The following is a 20948-nucleotide window of genomic DNA, read 5'->3' as shown; positions in this document are numbered from 1 at the left end:
CCCTGCCCCACCTCCTGCAGTGGAGAAGCCCCCCCCCCCCCCAGCATCCCTGACCATCAGGAACCCTCCAGGGAGTGGCCTGGGGCTCCCCCTTCCTCCATCAGAAGAGCCATCTGTGGAGCTACCGAGCCCCTGGTGAGACAGGTGGCAGCTCTCCCAGCTGGGAGGTTTCCCTTTTCCAGTGCACTCTGGGCCGACTGCAAGCACATTCACATGCTCTGGGTATGTCAACCTTGCACGGGAACGCAGATATCGGCACGTCTGTCCCGCTAGGACCAGGGAGGGTGTGGGCTTTGAAGGGATGTGCAACCGCTTCTAAATGACTTTTCTTTGCTCCTTGGGTGACAGGGTCTCTGCTGGCCATTAGCGCAACTGCCCAGTGATGCAGGGCCCGAATGGGGACGTGGTGACCGAGGAAAAGCAATCTGGTGCTCCCTCTTCTCACCCTGACAGCTAATGGTCACCCTGACAAACCGCCCGTTTCGCTGCCATCCAGCCCAGCCCCACTGCGGCAGCCCACAAAGCAAAGCCCATCCTCCCTGTTCTCTAAGAGGTAACTCTTGCTGTTGGGGTCGACTACAGAGAACGCAGTCACACGTAAGCCCTGACTCAAGAGATGGCTGCTGCTGAAACTCGGAGCCCACACGCCTGGTGGCCCTGACCACCTGCTGCCTCCTGGCACAGCCCCTAACCCGGTGCTCCCTGGGACTGGTTCTGCATCCTCTCTCAAGTCTTGTGTAGACCTCTAGCTGCCAAATCTTCTAAAGATTTCTACCAAAAGGAAGTTCTAGAATCGCAGCAATTGAAACCCCAGGATGTGGAGACACTGTACGCCCTTGCTAACCCAAATGCTCGGCGCAGCCAGGCTGTGAATTTCGGTCAGGCCCCTGTGTGCGCACCTTTGTAGGATCAGCACTTAATCCGGGTCAACACACGTGGCAGACCCTCGAGAAACACTTGTTGGATTTGAAAAATTCCTGTAAAAATCTCCCTTGAAGGCATCAGACTGAGAACCTTCTCCCAGAAGCTCCTGGTATAACCCAGGTCGGGCAGCAGGGGGCGCGCGCAGGGCTGCCACTCTGGTCAGAGGGACCCGCACCAACACCAAGAGGCCTGGATTTGGACCGCCCCGCCCCACGTGCATGATGGGATTCCTAAGTTGCATGGTGAGAGAGCAGGCAGGAGGCAGGCTTCAGGGCCTAAGAACCCACTGAGTTAACTGCTAAGAGTATATGGAAAGAAGGGCGGAGGGGTCAGGCCCCCGCAGCTCAGCCTGAAGCAGCGCTCTCACCTCAGTTCATCTGGGGAAGGGGCTACAAAGCAGACAATCTTTATTCACAACTGGGGCGGCGGAGGGATGATACCCCTGGGTCAGTCCAAAAGCAGAGACAGTGGGTGGGAAGATGGCCACGGGCGGGGACTCAGCACTCGTCCTCACCCAGCAGGGCATAAGGGTTTCGGGCGGCCAGGCTGGACCCTGGGGCTGAGCCTGGGGTGTCCTCCTCCCCTTCTCCCTCCTCATCCGCATCCCGGTCCTCCTCTCCCTCCTCCTCACAGGAACTGCTCAGCTCTTCCTCTTCCTCCTCCTCCTCGTCACCTGCTGGCCCCACCCTGCCCTGTAAAACCACCAGCTCCGTGGTCTCTGGATGAGACTCCCAGGTGCCTGGGGAACCAAAACAAGAAAGAGAACGGGGGAAGAGTTTTGAGCAAGGAACTAAAAGCCAGAGAGACGGGCAAGAGGCAAGAACTAGGAGGAAAAACCATTGAGACAGCTGCTGGCGATCCTTCATTCGCTCAACCTCCCACGTGCACAGAGCTGGACAGAAGCTGTGGACACGCGTCAACGTCAGCCTTCAGCCACAAAGCCCATACCCTCTTGCCCACACCATGGAGGGGCCTGGGGGAGAGTATCTGGGCTCTGACCTTTCTGTTCGCTGTAGCCCGGCGGGTGGAAACACAGGCTGAGGCGGCCGTCCACCGCCAGCCGCAGGAGGCTGTTGGCCGCTCTGTACACATCATTGCGGGCTGCCTTGGCTGTCTTGTAACCGCGTTTCTCTGCCCAGGCTGCAGGGAGAGAAGAAGGATGGGAAGGGAAGCTGGCTAGCCAGGTGCCAACACAGTCCTCCCGGTTTTGCCCCCAAACATCCTAGGCCTAAAGATCTTGCTGACCCTGCAGTAGCAGCCTGGGGCTGCGTGCACGGCTGCTTCATCAGTGGCAGAATCTCTATGGAGAGGAAGGAAAAGACAGGGCAGGGTAAAGAGCGAGGCCCACGGGAATGGAGGGCAGCGGGAGGAGAGTCAGGAGGCGAGAGGCAGGGCTGGCAGTGCGGCGCAGCGGGCTAAGCTGCAGCCTGCCAACGCCGGCATCCCATACAGGAGCACCAGCTGGAGTCCCCCTCGCTGCACTTCTGATCCAGCTCTCTGCCACTGCCCCTGGGAGGGTGGCAGAAGCTGGCCTGAGTACCCGGACCCCTGCCTCCCCTGTGGGTGACCCAGGCGACTTCCAGACTCCTTACTCAGCCTGGGCCAGCCCCAACTAATGTGGCCATTTGGGGAGTGAACCAGCTGGGGGAGATCTCTGTTATTCTGCTTTGTAAATAACCTAAAGTAAACCTTAAAAAAAGAAAGAGAGAGGTGAGAAGCCAGGAGCAGGGCGCTCACCTTCGCAGATGTCCCAGGCACACCAGGGGTGTTCTGCTGAGGGGTCGTTGGCCTCCGGGTGGCGCAGGTGCAGCAGGGCCTGCACGGGGATGCGGGAGGCCAGGTAGCCCACAGCCGTGTAGGGCTCCTGGATCTGGGCGATGGGGTAGATCCCTGCCAGGACCTGCAGGGGGTGGAAACAAGCACTCAGCTCCCACCCGGCGCTTCTCCTCGCCCCCCACCCGGTCTGCCTGCGCACCTGCAGCTGCCTGGGCAGAAGGGAGGGGAAGATCAGGCCGGGGCAGTCGCAGAGCTTCACGGACGGGGTGAGGAAGTAGGTCTGGAAGTACCGCGTGTGCCCAGGGGTCCTGGAGACGCTCACCACCTTGCGCCCCACCAGCCCGTTGATGAGCGAGGACTTGCCCACGTTGGGGAAACCTGAGACAAAGACGACAGACATTTGACAGGTCCTCCGCGGAGGCTCAGGACCTAGGGAAGGGGTATACCCTTGCGAACGATAGATTGGGCTCCCGCCCGCCGTGCTCAGGTCCCAGCCTCTCCATTTCCCAGTGCAGTGACCTCAGGCAATGTACTTCCTGGATCCACAGGGCAGGTGTCTCTGCCTCACAGAGGTCAGGGGGAATCAACGGTGCAGGTCGAGCCTGCGCCAGCACAGCGAGATGCCTCGGGGCTCACTGCCACTCTCCCCCGCCAGCACCTTCAGGCTGGCTGACCGCGCTGTCTGCCCCGCCTGCGACTCAGCTCCAGACACCATTTCCTTCATGCCCCCTGGGCGACCGCTGCGGCAGTCACATCTGGAAGGCTTCAGGTTCCTGCACCTCTCTTCCTCCTGACATCCATCTTCCCAGCTCCCCTATTCTGGTCCCTTCATCCAGGGAGTCTTTGCTCCCGACTCTAGCACAGCGAGACCATGCAACACGCAACATGTGTCCTCAGGCCCCTCCTGACCCACCTCAGATTCCACGACCCAGCGGACAAGGCCGTGGTTCTGCCTCTCCCCTCTGTCCTACCCATCTGACCAAATCCCAGCCCTGTAAGATGCAAGGCTCCGCCCACCCAGCACCTGCTCCTGGGCAGCCCGAAGGCACGCTGGAGGCCTCCTTCCCTAAGAGGGAAGGAACAACTCTTCAACGCTCACCAGCCCCAGTTCTCTCTCCCGATTATAGAGAAACTCCTTTAAAGCTTTTTCTCACCACTTCTTTGTGCCATCTTCCTTGTGTCTATGTAACACACAACAAAACACACACAGTATCAGTGTGCAGCCACATGAACCCCATTCCATGCAGCCCTGGACCCAGAGTGAGGTACTGACCGCACCCTGTTCTTCTCCATCCTAACTCTCTCTGCCTTTTGATGTGAGCCTTTGCCTGACTCGAGACTCCACCCCTAATGTTTCTTTTTCTTTTTTTTTTTAAAGATTTGTTTATTTGAAAGGCAGAGAATGAGAGCAAGGAAGAGAAGCGAAGAGAGAGAGATGTTCCATCCACTGGTTCACTCCTCAAATGGCAACAACAGCCAGGGCTGGGCCAGGACAAGGCCAGGAATCAGGATCTCCATCCAGGCCTCCCAAGTGGGTGGCAGGGACTTGAGCACTCAAACTTCCCCACATGTCTTAGCAGGGAGCTGGATCAGAAGCGGAGCAGCCAGGGCTTGAGCCAGCACGATATGGGATGTCAGCGTCGCAAGTAGCAGCTAAACCTGGTGTGCCAAACGCTGGCCCTCCTTGTATTCCTTCTTCATTGATGACCTGTGCCTGGATCTCTGAATGGTGTAGCTTCAGTCTGCAGCTTTTGAACTTCACAAGCGTGGAAGCTGTGGCAGCAGGCTCCTTCCACACAATGCCACGTGAGGCTCCCTGCACTGCCACTGTTCACCCCTTCGGTTTCCTCCTCCCCATTCCACGGGCTCCTCCCCCTCCCAGTCTACTGCAGTAATTCCAGTTGCTCAGAATGCAACCTGGAGGTCCTTTCTTCCTGGCTTTCTCCTGCACGCCGAGTGCAAGCCATGAGCAACCTCATTTTTTCTACGTTCAGAACACATCCTGGGGTGGGCACGTGGCCCAGCAGGCAAGATGCCCACTGAGATGCTTGCATCCCCTATCAGAGTATCTGGGTTCAATACCCGGCTGGCTCCTGGCTCCAGCTTCCTGCTAATGCAGACCCTGGAAGGCAGTGGCGATGGCTCAAGTAATTGGGTTCCTGCCACCCAAGTTGGAGACCTGGATTTGGAGTTCCTGACTCCCAGTTTCCACCTACCCTAATGTTGCAGGCATTTTGAGAATGAACCAGGGGCCGGCACTGCGGCATAACAGGTAAAGCTGCCACCTGCGTTGCCGGCATCCCATATGGGTGCCGGTTCAAGATCTGGCTGCTCCACTTCCGATCCAGCTCTCTTCTATGGCCTCAGAAAGCAGTGGAAGATGGCACAAGTCCTTGGGCCTCTGTACCCCTGTGGGAGAGCCAGAGGAAGGTCCTGGCTCCTGGCTTCAGATTGGCATAGCTCCGGCCATTATAGCCAACTGGGGAGTAAACCAGCAGATGGAAGATCTCTCTCTCTCTCTCTCTGCCTCTCCTCTGTGTAACTCTGATTTTCAAATAAATAAATAAATCTTTAAAAATAAAAAGAGTGAACCAGCAGATGGAAGTGTATGCACGCACGTTCTCTCTCTACACACATGCATGTTTTTTTTTTAAATAGATCCTGTGTTTGATCCCGCCTTACCACCTCCGACTCCACCACCCTACCTAAGCAACTCCTACTTCTCTCCTAGACCAGGATAATGGCCTCTGACGGCTCTCTGCTTTCCTTTCTTGCCCATCACTACCATTTATTCTCCAGTAGATAGGAAAAAAAATCTCACGAGACTTAGATGAAAACCCAAAATGCCCGTCATAACCGGTCACTAGACCTGTCCCCGCCCCCGGCACTCCTGCTGGTCCCGGGATCATGAAGCTTCTTCTCGCCTCCAGACCCTTTCTCTCGCTACCCTCCTAGCTCCGAGTGGGTCACTCCCTGTTACCCAGGGCTCTCCTGGGGAGGCTCCCCCTGAGGCCCCAGTCACTCTCCATCCCCCGTCAATGCTTGATTTTGCTTTGTTGCCCCTGAATAATAACTGCGGATCACAAATCTGTCTACTCGCGAGAGAAGTAAGCTGCACTGAGTGTGGGGACTTCCGCGTCATGTCCCCGGTGGCGCGTCCATCACCAGCATGGCACCTGCCCTGACGGCGGGCGCTCGGGAAACCTTCGTTCAGCGGGTAAATGAGTGAGAACTGATGACAAGTCTACACTCAGGGCTTCCCGGGCAAAGCACTCTCCTCTCACTCTACCAAGGGAGGGAGCAGAGGGCCCTGCGACTGAGACCTAGGATCGGACATCAGGGAGCAATCACTCAGCCATCAGGCTGGCTCTGCCCAGGACAAAGGAGACGCTGAAACACAGGTGGAGGCACTTCAAAGGAGCCCTGCCGGGCTGCTCCGGAGTCAGGCTCTCTCCCCACTGCTATTATCTCAGATGTCATAACTTCACAAGGTCCCTTCACACCTCTCCCCCAACCTGGACAGCGCCCTGGGTCCCAGGCACACACTCCTTTCCCCCCACTCGGAGCTGTCACAGAGCCCTTAACTGAGGGGAGCCTGTCCCTGACAACACACTTAAAGCGTGATGACCTGCACGGAAACTACTCCCTGCTGCTACCAGGATTTAACACGCGCCGTCCTCGGGTCTAATTACGATGATGATGATGGAATCGGGGAGTATTCTCGTCCGGCTGGTGCATAACTGCTACATCTTAACAACCACCACCATCACCTCTGTTACTACTGTGTATCAGAAGCCCCTATTCCCTTCATTCCTCACAACTATTCTTTTAATTGGGTAAAAAATTCCCCACTTTAAAAATGAAAGTGAGGGGCCGGTGCTGTGGCATAGCGGGTAAGGCCGCTTACCCCCCACCCCCCATGGGTACCAGTTTGAGTCCCAGCTGCTCCACTTCTGATCCAGCTCCCTGCTATGGCCTGGGAAAGCAGTGGAAGATGGCCCAAATCCTTAGGCTCCCACACCCACATGGAGACCCAGAAAACGTTCCTGGCTACAGATTGGCCCAACTCTGGCCATTGTGGCCATTTGGGGAGTAAACTAGCACATGGAAGACCTCTCTCTCTCTCTTCCTGCCTCTGCCTCTCTGCAACCCTGCCTTTCAAACAAATACATCTTAAAGTAAAAAAAAAAAAAAAAAAAGAAAGAAAGAAAAAAGAAAGAGAGAGAGAGAGAAAGAAAGAGAGATTCAAATAACCTGCCCAGATCTCACTGCTGAGAAGAGGTGGGACTTCCCTGAGGCTGCCCGGGCCCTCCACTACAGCGGATGGCCTCCCCTGCCTTGTCTATGACCACAGGCAGAGGTCCCGCCTCAGAGAACTGATCTCCTTCACTCTTTTCCAAATCCTGAACTCCTGTACCCCGGGGACGCCACCACGCACAGGCAGCCGCTTCCTCACCCACGCAGCCAATGGTCACCACCCCGTCCTTGTAGCGCTCCCGGGTTGGGCCCGTGGGCTCCATCGCTGAGTCAGTCTGCTGCTCCACCAGGACTGCTGGCCCATCCTCCTCTTCTTCCTCTTCCCCGGAGCCATTGCCCCAGGTGGCCCCGGCCACATCCCGGGCAATCTTCTCCCGCCAACTGCTCAAGTCCACTGCTCAGAGAAGGACAAGAGGACAGAGGTTCTCCTGGGGCCCGCTGTGTGACAATGGCACCTGCAGTGCCGACCTGCACAACCGAAGGCTAGAGAACAACCTTGGCCGGCACCTGACCCCACACTAGAAGCACACACGCTGCTGTGAAGTACAGGAAACCAGAGCAGTAAGCCACTGGGCTTCTGTCCCCCTGCAGTCTCTCTTCACCCAGCAAGCCCATCTGTTCCTGGTTCCATCCCTGTCCCCGGCCTCTAGCGTCCACCCACCAGGGAGAGGCTGTCCTCAGACGGGGAGCAAAACGACTCCTGGGCTTGGCACCCCCACAGCCTCCCATGGCTCCCACAACCAAGGGCCACACACCTTTCCCAGCAGTGATGGCTTCACAGGCTCTCAGCAGCTGCTCCGGCCCCAGAGCCCGAGTCCATCCTCTCCCCCGCCTCCGATTCTTCTTCAAGACTGAGATCGGAGGGGAAAGAGGGTTAGCACACAGGGCTGTATGCCTCATCTCGCTCACCACCCTTAGGCCTGAGACCGAGCACCGGTCAACAAGACCCTCTGTGTCCCCCCTGTGGCCCCTGCCACCCCACCTCTCCCACGGTGCTCTTCACTGCCAGCTCACCACTACTGGAGTCCTGCGGGGTGCGGGGGTCCCGTGGGAAAGAGGTGAAGAGGACGACATGGAGCTGGGGGTAGTGCTGGTGGAAGTAGTGCTTCCAGGCCACCACAAGGGCTGGCGGGGCCAGATCCACCTTGTTCAGGACCAGCACCAAGGCGAGTCCCAGCTCTCCAGTCACATACTCGTAAAGTGCTGGCGGGAAGTTCACAACCTGGGATTGGGAACAACGAGCGGTCGGCCCAGAGTGCTCTGCCTCCAGCTCCCTCCCACTCACCAGGCCCAGCTTAGAGACAAAGCCCTGCCCATACTGGAGTCTGGGTCAAAAACAGTACAGCAGCCACGGTGAACACAGTAAAGCCAGGGTCCAGGTCATGGGCACAGGTAGCAGGGAATCGAACACCAGGCAAGGAAATAACACACAGCACACTCAAGGAAAGGCAGGGGTCAGGCACAGGGATGGGGGGTTGGGTAGAAAGTATTGTTTTCACGTGCACGTTTGAGTACACGTGCATATGTGTGTGCAAGCACATAGGTGCATGTCTGTGTGTTAAGCGTGTTTTGTGAACACGTGTATAAATATGCCTGTGTACAGACGTGCAGGCACACCTGAATCCGTGAGTGGATGTGTACACATCATGAGGGCCCCCCCAACCTAAGAGTCTCCATAGACCTCCTTTTCTCCAGCAGAGCCAGCACTCACTCAGGGTAGCCCAGCAGCACAGTCTACAGCCTCAGCCCCCCCGCCCCCAACACCGCACATGGGTTCTACAGCGACCAGAGTGGCCGGGCTAAGACGACAGAGGGGGAAAAGGCATCTTTGGCCTGGGCAGCATGGAGCTCCCAGCTGGCTCGCAACACCCTCTGGAGCTCCACACTGGGGCTTTCTACAGGGCCGGCTCTGCTAGGCTGGGAGTCAGGATAAACAAGGTGAAGGCGTGTCAGCTGGCCAGGAGAGGAGTGACAGACTATGGTGAGATGGGAATGAACAAACTGAGTTCCTGACTGCAGTTATCAGCACAGGGTAGGGGAGGCTGGAAAGAAAGGAAGAACAAAACCTCTCTGTCTCCAACCCCCACCCCTGCCCTTCATCCTCTAAGAACCTCCCTCCCTCCCCGCCCCCGCACTCACTGGATGTCGGATATCAGTGATAAGCAGGACAATGTCCGACATCTCTAACACTCGCCACAGCTGCCTCCAAGTCTGCAAACACAAGATTGGGGGGCGAGAACTTGAGGCAGAGCCCCCGTCTCGCCTGACCCAGATCGCCCAACCGCGGCTCGCTGTGGCCCGGTCCCGCCCCCAGCCCGCTGTCACCTCCAGATTGTGCTCAAAGTAGCTGAGTTTCTCTGAGGTGAACGCCCCGTGGATCTTCCCAAGGTACTCCTGGAAGCTCCGCTCCTCCTGGCTCATCAGTTGCTCCTTGGACATCTCATAGCTCCAAGGTGGGCGGCGGGGGAAGTCCAGCACTGGGGATCCATGGAGAAGTGCAAAGAAGCAGGAGAAGTTTCAGGACCCCTGCCTGGCTCACTGTCCGCTCACCCGTCCACCCCGGGGTCTCGCTCGCTCTCACCTGAGCCGGGCTGGTAGACCTCCCGGATGTCCAGCTCCAGCAGCTCGGCGCTGACCGGCTGCAGCACCTGCTCCCGGGCTGCTCTCTTCCTCTTCTCCACCTCCTCCCTGCTGTCCCGCTCGAAATGCAGCCGGTATCTAAGGAAACACGGGCCGCGGTACCCAGCGCCAGCCCGGGAGCCAGACAACTTCGCCAAGCTTTCTCTCCGGAGCCGCTGAGAGTCTCTCTCCCAGCCAACCGTTCTCTCCTTCCCACAGTAGCGAAAACCAGACTCTCGGGCCCCTTTGTCAGGGAGGGCTGCGGCGGCTTGGGGCGGGGGGAACCTCGACCCGCCAGCAGCCGGCTTGCCCTGGACGCCCGGGGCCAGAGTCCCCCCTCCACGCTCACCGATTCGGGTCGTAGCCCCGCGGACCCAGGCCCTGGGAAGGCTGCTGATTAAGCCTGCGGATGTGATGGGTCACAGACTCCCCGTCCGAGGTGTCGGTCTGCTCCTCCCGCCGCTCCCGGCTCCCGCTGCGGCTGTTGGAACTGGAGCGCAGCCCATCTTGAAGTCCTGCGGGGAGGGGCCGGTGACGCCAGCGCTGGCCGGCTCTCAGGGGCCATAAGACCCCCCCACACACGCCCCCGCCCCGGCCCCAGCCCCGGGAGGCCTGGCTCCCCTCCACCCACCCAACTTCCTCCGCGGCTCGGCCCTCCCAGCCACGCGCCCCAGGACCCCTCCGGATGTGCGCGGGGGCAGTCGCTGCTCCAGGGAGCTGCGGGAACGGCTTCCCCTCCCCCAGCTCCCCATCCTCGCCCACCCCTTCCAGCTATGGGGGAACCCCTCCACGGCCGCCCGCGCACCTCGGCGCGCGCTCGCCGCCCCCTCCCACGCCCCCTCCCCAGGTGCAGCGGGCACACCCCTCCCTCAGAGGTGCGGGAGCCCGAGCCCCGCCCCCTCCGCCCGCTCCCGCACTGACCTCGCTTCCGTTCGCGCTTGTCCTGCAGCTGCTTCTTCTTCTGCTTCACGCTGAAGGGCTTCTTCCTCGGCATGGCCCGGACCAGTCACCGGGCCCGCCCCTCCGCCGAGCTCCCGCCGCCTCAACTGACTCCCGGGGGCAGCCCCCGCCGCCAGGGCCCGGGACCCTCGAGGAGGCGGGGCTAGCGGGTGACGTCACGGACGGGCCGGGCCGGCCGGCGGCGGCTGCCGGGATGGAAAGCAGACACGGGGTGGTCACGTCTCTCCCGGAGCGAGGCGAGGGGCTGAGGGGACGGGGCGGGCGGCCGGCACGTGAGAGTCAGCGGCACCGGCGGGGCGCAGCGGCGGTGGAGAAGGAGGCGCGCGTGGGAGGATCGGGCCCGCTCCGTCACGGACGCTACCAACGGGCGCCCGCAGGAGGGGGGGCGCGTGTCATCACTACCTTGCGCTCCCGGGAGACGCTACCACTCACCTGGCGGGGGCGGCGGAGCGGAGGGCGGGCCCAGCTACCTTCGGAGGGAGGGGGCGGGGACGCGCCGAGGCGACAGCACCGAGCGGGGATTGGCCTGGGTGGAAAGCGGAGACGGAGCACCCCGAGAGGGAAGCCCGCTTGCTGGCGACTCGTGGGGCACGGCCGGAGGTCTTAAGGGGCGGGTGGCGTTCTGCCGGTTCCCGGGCGCGGACCTGCTGGGACCCGAATTTCGATGCTAACGGGCGGGTCTGCAGACCCCAAGCGCGGGCGGGAAGGGAGACCCAGGTGGGACAAGGACTTTTGGAGGGAGGTCAGAGGGCACCGAGTTGTGCCTGCGGCTGTTCCCATGGTAACAGGGCACCGGAAGTGGCGACGTTAGGACGCGACAGCCCGCTCTCTCCTCAGGCCGTCCGGCCCGAAAGCCCGTGGGCTCTGCAGCACACTGGTGTTTCTTGGCGGAGGAGAGGGCACTTGTAAGCACTTGGAGAGATGCAGCACAGGTAAGGTTTGAGGTTGCCGCCGTGCCTAGCAGAGCGGGAGCGGGGCGGTTTTCGGGCGGGTGCGGCCGCGGCAGGGGCTCCCCGCTGCCTCCCGGAAGTGGAATGGCGGGAGCCTCAGCCCCGCTGCCCACCGGGCTCCCCCCGGAAGCGGAAACAGCTTCCAGCGTGCCCCTTCCTCACTGCCCTCCAAATCCCGCTGCAGCCATTGCCGCAGCCACGATGCCGAAACGAAAGAAGCAGAATCCGCAGCCGCCGCCACAGCAGCCCCCACGGCCCGAGCGGGAGGAGACTGGAGACGAGGAAGATGGTTGTCCCATGGGTAAGGGAGCGCACGTTCTCGGCAGCTGGGCCAGGCTGGGGCCAGGGACTAGGCAGGTGCGGGGGAGGGGGCGCTCACGGAAGGCGCGAGGGCGCACGCGCAGGGGAAGGGGCTGTCCTGCATGCAGCTTTAAGCCAGGAGTTTACTCACCTGAACTCCTGGCCTTTATCCGGCCCCCAAACCTTTCTGGAGGAGGCGGGGGAGGAAAAGCTAAAGTGCGGAGTGCGCAGCCGCAGGAGGAGAGGGGCGCGATGTTGCAGGCTGTGGCGGGTGGGAGCGCAGTCTGAGATCAAACTAGGAGGGTAGAATGCAGTGCGGCCGCCTTTTAAGCACTCCCCTGGGGGAGGGGGAGGGGAAAAGAGCTGTTTGATTGGCCAGCAGTTCAGGTGGGGGATTGAATTAGCCCTGGAATTACCTAGGATGTTGTGGTTGCACCAGTATGAGGGAAAGACAGTGGTCAGCGTCATTCCTGCATGACCGGGTTTCCTGAGTCTCTGCTTTCTAGCAGAACATGGAAACAGCTTGGCAGAGGAAAGGGCCCACAGATGGGGTGAGAATGTGCAACACTGATGATACATAGCTCACTTCGCTGATTGAGTTAAGGAGTGCATTCTAGAAGGACATCTGAGGACAGGATCATAGCCCATTCTGATGACGGTATTTTCATGTCTACTCTTAGGACCACCCAGCCTTCTGGGCCCTCCCCCCATGGCCAATGGAAAGCCTGGTGACCCCAAGTCAGGTGAGGAGGAGGGGACCCGGATCCTTGTATTAGATGCTGGAGAAGGGTGCAAGAGGAGAAGTGAAACCTAGCAAGAATTTCACATCTTACAATCCAGGATTCGATGCCTAAGTGAATGGAGAGAAGTTATGCATTCACAGACTGGAAAAGTCATAATATTGGCGTGAAAATGCAGGGAATCAGGGTGAGAGACTGTAAAGACAGTGTAAGTGAGAGGGCTACTCTGAACATCAAGATTTTTTGTAAAGCTACAGTGGTTACAGCTGTGACTTTGATGCAACAGAACAGATTAAAAAGGCAAGTAACAGGCCCACACATAATGAAAGTGCCTCAAAAAATTGATGGAAAACAGTTAAAACATAAGTTTATCTTGGTGCCTAAAATTTTCAAAGTGCATGCATGGTTTTTTCCTAATATGTGTTTTCTGTGAATTTTTTGACGTCTTCGTGTGTGAGCTCTTCATTTATAAAGATAGAACTGAAAAAGTGGTCTTTTCGATAAATGATGCTAGATCAGTTGGATAGTCGTGTAGGAAACGAATGGAATTTAACCTCCTCACAGTCTTAAAAATAACAGTACTAGTTGGACTGCAGATCTAAGTATAAAAGGTAAAAGAAAAATTATTGTAGAAAGTAAGTGTATATTCTTGGTCTTAGAGTAGCTAACAGTTCTTAGATGAGAAATACACATACACAAATTATAAAGAAAAGATTACTATATTCAACTACATTAGGTAACATAAACTTCTTTTAATCAGATGACATTGATTAACAGGAAGCCATAGAGTAGAAGACGATATGTTCAACAAATATAACCAATAAAGAGCTCTTATCTGGAATATAAGAAGAACTCTTCCAGACAGTTCATTAGAAAAATTGGCAGAAGACCAGAACAGATTCTGGAGATCTTAATGGACCCAAACTGTGTGAACTAGTAGTCAACATCATTAGTCATCAAATACAGAATGAAAATATACCACGTTGGAGTTGGAACTCGTATGCATTATTGATGGGATTGTAAAATGGTACAAGCACTATGGAAAACAATATGGAATTTCTTCAAAAACTTAGAACTGCCATATGATCCAGTCCCACTTGTGGATATATATCCAAAATTACTGAAAGCAGGGTTTTGAGGAGATGTTTGCCCACCCATGTTCGTAGAGTATTCCCAGTAGGCAAGACCTGGAAGCAACCCAAATGTCCATTGATAGAAGAATGGATAAGCGAAGATAAAAGTACAATGGAATACCTTAAAAAAGGAAGAAAATGCTGTCACATAACTACAACCCAGATGAACTTGGAGGACTTTCTAAGTGAAACAAGCCCGTCACAGACAAATGCTGTATGATTCCACTTACATGAGGTATCTCAAGTCAAACTCATAGAAACAATAGAATGGTGGCTACCAGGGGCTGGGGGGCAGAGGGATGGAGGAAAGGGAATTGTTTAATGGGTACGGAGTTTTAGTTTTGCAACAGACAGTTCTGAAGATCTGTTTCACAACATGAATATACTTAACACTATTGAACTGTACACTAATACATAATTAAGATGGTACATTTTTAATATTTTTAACCACAATAAAAGGCAAAAAACAACTCACCACTTTTCACATTCACCAGAATGGCAAAATCAAAAAGAATGATCATAGCAAGTGTTAAGCCTGTGTGATAATTGCTGGTGGGAGTGTAAATTGGTACAAACATTTTATAACAAAGCTTGACATTATTAAATTTGAGCATACATATGCTCTATGACCCAGCAATACCTACATATACTCAACAGAAATGCATGCATACGTATGTGTAACAAAGACATGTATAAAGATGTTCATAGCAGCATTTTTCGTTATAGCCCCAAACTGGAAGCCACCCACATGTCCATCTTCAGTAGAATGGATAAATCAGTTGTTATGTATGTATGCAATGGGAAACTACACTGCAATGAAAATGAACGAACTGCTACTGGCAACCGGATGAATCTCACAAATACGATGTTGGCGAAAGAAGCCAGACACAAAAGAATGCAGACTGTATGATTCTATTTATGCGAAGTTCAAAAACGGGCAAAAACTAACCTGTGGTGTGAGCAGTCAGGACAGCGTGACTTTTGGGAGGGGGGAGGAGCATGGGGGCCCTTTTGAAGTGCTAATAAGGCTCTATCTCTTCACCTGGGTGGTGGAAACACAGCCTTGTTTACTTTGTGGTAACTGAGTTTGACACTTAAAAAAGTCTGTGCATCTTTCTGTCTATATACTGTACTTCAATAAAAGGGGGAAAAACAGGCTTCCGAGTCGGGCTAAACTGCTTGCTGATTGCTTTTCTGTGTCTTTCTCTTTCTCCAGCTTTTCACAGAGGTCCTCCGGGAGCAAGGGGACCAATGATTCCACCGCTGCTGAGTCTCCCTCCTCCTCCCCGGGGTAGAGGCCCAATGCGGGGAGGCCTTGGCCCCAGGTGTGGTCCATATGGTCGTGGTTGGTGGGGGGTCAACGCTGAACCTCCTTTTCCTGGGCCAGGCCATGGGGGTCCCTCCAGGGAAAGCTTTCACAAAGAACAGAGAAACCCTCGAAGGCTCAAAAGCTGGTCTCTTATCAAGAACACCTGCCCACCTAAGGATGGCCCCCAGGTTATGGAAGGTGAGGTCCATTTTGTTATACCCGTACACACTGAGTGAGTGGCTTCGTTTCCAGAATGCCTGTGACTCCTTTGGGATATCCTTTTCCTGTTGAAGTAGGAGTGGCCCTGATTGCTTTCTCTCTCAAGAGAAAGACCACCATGCCCAAATAGCTCGAAATGGCGGGGAGTAAGAAATCTGACCTCCTCTGTTTCTGCATGTCATTACAATTGCTTCCTTCTTTTCTCCGATTTTAAACTGCCCAATTTTCACTTGTTCACAGACAAATCTGACCGCCCTGTCTGCCGACACTTTTCCAAAAAGGGCCACTGTCGATATGAAGACCTCTGTGCCTTCTACCACCCGGGTGTCAATGGACCTCCTCTGTGAGACTGTGCCTTCCCGTCCAGGGTGGAAGAAGCCCTCTGTGACCTCGTGGGCATGCATTTCCCTGTGGCCCTGTGGTGGCTACTGTGAGGCTCTTCTGCCCACCCCCATCTACCACCTTTCCCGTCTGGGGTCCCAAGTGAGTCATCACCCGTGCGTGGTGTCCACACTTTCTTCTGATCCAGCCTCCAGAGACTGGCCTTCAGGACCCCGTCATTGCTCCCTTCAACTGCCTCCTGGATCCTCCCCCCTCGCCAAGTGACTGCTAAACAGGAAACCTCTTTGGTTGGTGCTGTTTCTTGTACATCTGTCCACCTATTCCCCAGTACTGCCCTCAATTCCTGAGAGCCCTGGAGTGGTTTCCTACCCCCTCTAACTGCTTGTTTTTAAAGTCTCTCACTTTTTTTTTTTTTTTTTTTTTTTTAATGTGACATCCTCTATGTTGTCAGCTGCTCGTGAAACTCCAGGTTGCCTGATCTGGGGTCAAGTTTGGGGGACTGGCTCAGAGGTCCTCCCTGAAAGGCCCCACTCCCTGCTTTTGGATTCCGTAGTCTCTCTGTCAGTAGCATGATCCCCGCCGCTATGGTCTGTGACCGCTGTGCTTTGTGAAACTCTGCAGCCCCCTCGTAGCCTTTCTCAGTGTCTGTGGCATTTTTGTGACTTCTCAACACTAGAATATGTTTTTCTGCCAAAATGAGTGAAGCTCATGGTGCCCTCTTAACTTTCCCTCCAACATGGGAGAATTGTGAAGCTTTCCACAGACTGCCTCCCTGCTCCTTCCCGTTCCCCTGGTGTTGGCTATTCCAGGTCTGACATGGGCCTCTGGGCCCCGTCTAGTTCCTTTCCAGCCCACTTCAGTTTCACTGTCATTGTGAGGCCAGCGGCCCTCTCATTGGAATTCTGTGAATCCCACCTGGCCTATCTTTGGGTGGAACCTGGACAGTACTGTTGCCCTCTCCCAACCCTCTGTCCACATCCCTGGCACTGGTTGTTTTCTGTGAAAACGGCAGTGAACAGGTTCAGTCTTGAACTGGCCCTGAAGAAATGGGTCAGGAGTTAGGTGGCAGGAGGGTTGGAGGAGAACCGTTGGAAAACTGAGAATGAATTTTTTTTTCTTTTTAACTTTTTTTTAATATATTAGTAATAAATGCAGTGAAAATGAACATTTTCCTTACTCCCTGTGTTCCGGTCATCTTTGGAGGTGCAGCCACTGTTCTTCATGGAGTCCATCAGCTCATTCTTTGTTCAGTTCACGCACAGTGGTAATGGACAGTGACAGAGCTTATGTTTCTTCCAACATGAAAGAACCGTTGAGATCCCGTTGGCCTGGAGCTGGCTGCAGTGTGTTCAAGGGCAATGTTTTGTAGACCAGAAGAAAAGTCAAGTGTCTGTGGGGGTGATTTTTTAAACATTTTACCTATGTTTGTAAGTTTGGTGTTTATGGAGTGGTAATGAGAAGTAGTCTTCAAGTATCCATGGACCAGACAATGCACTATGCATTAGAGATAACAAGCAAAACCAAGGAATTTTAAATCTACAGAAGACACGTTCATCAAATCACAAATACATAAAAAAGTTACACTTGTCAAAAAGGCTATGAAGAAGGGCAGGTGTGGCAAAGCAGGTTAAGCCACTATTTGGGATGCCCACGTCCCATACTTATGGGAGTGCCTAGGATCAAGTCCTGCCCACACCTCCTGCTTCAGTCATGCTCCCTGCTAGTGCACCAGGGAGACCACAGATCAAGTCTCAGGCATTTGAGTAGCTGCCACTAGGATGGAGTTCCCGGTTCCTGGCTTCAGCCTGACCTATTCCCAGCTGTTGTGACATTTGGAAAGTGAACTAGTGGATGGAAGATTTCTCTCCCTGCCTTTCGAGTAAATAAACATGAGTGAACACTGAACAGAAACAGCGAAAGGAGCATGTAGTGTCAGGGAAATAGTACCGATGCTAAGATTGAAAGAGATGCTTTGGAATGGTAACAGTCCTAGCTGCCTTTTATGACGTGTAAACAAATACATAAAGTAGGTAGCTGCATAAACAGGCATGCTGTTCATGTTAATGCTAGAGGCTGCCAGGACTGTGGCATAATGGATAAAGCTTCTGTTTGTGGTGCCAGCATCCCATATGGGCACTGGTTTGAGTCCCGGGTGCTCCACTTCTGATCCAGCTCTCTGCTAATGACCTGGAAAGGCAGCAGAGGATGACCCAAGCCCTGGGCCCCCACCTAGGAGACTTGAAAGAAGACCCCAACTCCTGGCTTGGGATCGGCCCAGCTCTAGCTGTTGGGGCCGTATGGAGACTGAAGCAGTGGGTAGAACTCTAACTCCATGAATCTTTTAGGGGGAAAAAAAAACCAAAAACTAGACATAAACCTGAGGTATCTATATAGGTTGTGGCTGAAGCCATGATCATGGATAATAGGAGTCTTCAGAAAGTTCAAGGAAAATGCGTATTGCGAAAATGCATGGATTTAATTCTGTTTTACTATGAACTTTAAGTACCTTCATATTCCTTCACTCTGTAAGTATCCAGTGCCTATTGTATTCCAGTTTATCAGGTTGACAGAAACCCAAGTTAATGGAAACTCAAGATCAGTCTTGAACAAAATAGAAGTTTATTTCTCTGACAAGACTTATGGCTTGACAGTCTAAGCCATATGTGACAGTTGTGCCACCACAAGGTTCTCAGGTATTTAGAACCCAGTCACCAGCTTCCAGGTCCACAGCCAATAACCACAGATTCCTGTTCACAATACAAAATGAAGCTCGCTCTTCCTCAGCTGTGTTCAAAGACTCGGGAGGAAGGAAGAGTGGAATACCTAAATTTTCAGTTAGTGTACAGCTCTTCAACTTCTGTTGCCACTGGTAGTAATTCCTGAATTCTAGCTCTTTGGAAAAGTAGTCTTTGTTCAGGTAGTTATGTGCTAAACAACTTACTAGGGGGTTTTAGCTGGTAACAACATTGTAGAATGAATAGCCCCTACCCGCTATCCACTGCTGCAGTTTGGAGTGCAATAGGAAACAGCGGTAAGTGTCAGTGTCCTCCAGGCAAAGAGTACTAGGAATGCACCCACAGTCGAAGTTGTGTTTATTCTGCTCAGGTTTTTAAGAGATTAGGAATAGGTAGGCACTGTGGCACAGCGGGTTAAACTGCTGCCTGCTGCGCCAGCATCCCATATGGATGCCAGTTCTAGTCCCTGCTCCTCTGCTTCCAATCCACCTTGCTGTTAATACACCTGGGAAAGCAGCAGAAGATGGCCCAAGTCCTTAGGTCCTGCACCCAGGTGGGAGACCCAGATGAAGCTCCTGGCTCCTGGCTTCGGCTTGGCTAGCCCAGCCTGGGCTGATGTGGCTGGAGAGTGAACCAGTAAATGGAAGATTATTTTCTCTCTCTGTCCAACTCAGCCTCTCAAATAAATAAATCTTTAAAAAAAAAAAAAAAAAACTAGGAGTGACAGGATTAGAATTTGTGTCAGATAATTTCAAAGAAACCAGGAATTATTCTGGTTTGGATGCTGTCAGGAAGTAGGGGACAATCATAAACTGCACATCTTAGTAAATTTTTTAAAAAAGATCTATTGATTTATTCGAAGGAGTTACAGAAAGGCGCAGAGAGAGAGTCTTCCATCTGCTTGTTCACTCCCCAGATGGCTGCAACAGCTGGAACTGGGCGAATCCAAAGCCAGGAGCCAGGAGCCGCTTATGGGTCTCCCATGACAGCGCAGGGGCCCAAGGACTTGGGCCATCTTATGCTTTCCCAGGCCGTAGCAGAGAGTGGGATCGGAAGTGGAGCAGCCAGGACTCAAACCAGCGCCCACATGGGATGCCAGCACTGCAGGCAGAGGCTTTACCTTCTATGCCACAGCAACAGCCCTCTTAGAAAGTGTTATCTAGAAGGTGGGTGGAATGAAATGTGAGTGAAGCTGTAACCATCACTCATTTTAGCCAAGAGAGGACGCATTTTGTGACTCGTGCAATGATGTCATTTTTGTCTTGCTTAGACAAGATTGTGAAGTTTCTCTTCACCACAGTTACAGGATAACTTAATGTGACACCGGTTTTCTGTGAGATTGTTTTTGTTTAACAAGAGTAGCAAGGCCTGGTGCATGAGTGTCAGGCCAGCAGCACCTATTACTGATGGACTGGTTCCCAGATGTCACGCTGCTTTTCTCAAAAGTAAACAAAGGAGTCTGCGTCCATACCACCGTGAACGCCCAATCTCGCCTGATCTTGGAAAAGTAAACAAAGGAGTAATTACAGGTTGTGATGGATGATATGAAGGTAATAAAAGGTACCAAATAGAGATCAGTAGTTGGGAGACTACTCAAAACATAGTATGGAGGATAGAGCTCTCCCCTGAGGAAGTTACAGTTGAAACCACCCGGGGAGGAAAGTCTGACATCTAATACCTGAGTTGAGGGCAAGCAAGGAAGGGCCTAAGAAGGAGGCTGACGGAGGGCAGAGAGGCAGGGAGGCGTCTGAGCATGGCGGCGGCTGGCTGTTTGCTCTATGCTAACATAATGTGTGAAGTGTTTATATGCATTGTCTTGTCTCAAACTTGTTGAATGAACACTTCAGTGCCTGTCCTGGGAAGGCACTGTTTTAGGAGCTGAGAAGAACAAAAATCACTCCCCATATGGAGCCTGCATTGTTTTGAGGATGTTAGACAATAAGTACATGTATAATATGACTTTAAGTAATAATAAGTGCTCTGAAGAAGTGGAGGAAGAGGCCAGAAAGTGACAGGACAAGGAGTGGTGGTTAACCTTGTGCTTGAGATGCCAGTGAAGACACCCGCATCCCATACCCGAGGACCTGGGTTTGAGATCTGGCTCCCGATTCCAGCTTCCTGCTAATGCAGACCCAGAGAGGCAGCCACAGTGGCTCAGGTAATTGTGTTCCTACCATCCATGTGGGAGACCTGGATTGAGTTCTTGGTTACTAGCTGTTGCAGACATTTGAGGAGTGAGCCAGCGGATGGAAACTCTGTATCTTTCTCTGCATCTCAAAAATTTGAAAAAAAATTTAATGTAAATTGGGTCATGTTAACTCTACTCATCACCCTGCAATATCTTCCGTTTTAGTCAAAAGGAGAAGTTAAGGAGCCAGCATTGTGGCATAGTGGGTAAAGCCATCCCCTGCAATGCCAGCATCCATGTGGGTGCTGGTTCGTGTCCTGGCTGTTCCACTTCTGATCCAGCTCCCTGCTAATGGCCTGGGAAAAGCAGTGGAAGATGGTCTAGCTGTTTGGGTCCCTGTGGGAGACCAGGTTGAAGCTCCTGGTTCCTGGCTTTGGCCTGGCCCAGCCCTGGCCATTGCAGCCATTTGGGGAATGAACTAGCAGATAGAAATTCTCTCTTCTCAAAAAAAAAAAAAAAGGTATTTTTAAAGTCAGAGTTAGAAAGAGAGGGAAAG

At 53.8% G+C, this 20948-nt stretch overlaps 2 protein-coding genes across 3 annotated transcripts; one reads left to right on the top strand and one right to left on the bottom strand.

The window, feature by feature from the left end:
* Window positions 1–1314: 1314 nt before the first annotated feature.
* Window positions 1315–10726, bottom strand: GNL1 (G protein nucleolar 1). 2 transcript variants are annotated; one of them, XM_051854896.3, is made up of 12 exons: window positions 10498–10726; window positions 9926–10091; window positions 9539–9675; window positions 9283–9434; window positions 9097–9168; window positions 7972–8179; window positions 7713–7808; window positions 7157–7351; window positions 2900–3078; window positions 2662–2824; window positions 1924–2064; window positions 1315–1663 (listed from the first exon to the last, which is right to left on the bottom strand). In XM_051854896.3, exons 1-12 carry the CDS (start codon window positions 10568–10570, stop codon window positions 1422–1424), a joined length of 1824 nt encoding a protein of 607 aa, XP_051710856.1. In that variant the 5' UTR covers window positions 10571–10726; the 3' UTR covers window positions 1315–1421. The 2 variants fall into 2 exon arrangements, with proteins under 2 accessions (XP_051710856.1, XP_089190462.1); XM_089334336.1 differs by lacking the exon at window positions 1315–1663 and adding an exon at window positions 1764–1827.
* A 447-nt stretch (window positions 10727–11173) lies between these two features.
* PRR3 (proline rich 3) lies at window positions 11174–16705 on the top strand. The gene is made up of 5 exons (XM_008262677.5): window positions 11174–11468; window positions 11671–11787; window positions 12467–12529; window positions 14876–15166; window positions 15428–16705. The coding sequence occupies exons 2-5, from the start codon at window positions 11688–11690 to the stop codon at window positions 15532–15534; spliced, it is 561 nt and encodes a 186-aa protein (XP_008260899.1). The 5' UTR covers window positions 11174–11468; window positions 11671–11687; the 3' UTR covers window positions 15535–16705.
* The last annotated feature ends 4243 nt before the right edge of the window (window positions 16706–20948 follow it).

Source organism: Oryctolagus cuniculus, chromosome 5 (genome assembly GCF_051225735.1).
Source record: "Oryctolagus cuniculus isolate XC-2025 breed Fujian yellow rabbit chromosome 5, ASM5122573v1, whole genome shotgun sequence".
NCBI classification, from domain to species: domain Eukaryota; kingdom Metazoa; phylum Chordata; class Mammalia; order Lagomorpha; family Leporidae; genus Oryctolagus; species Oryctolagus cuniculus.
This window is presented reverse-complemented; position numbering and strand designations above follow the sequence as displayed.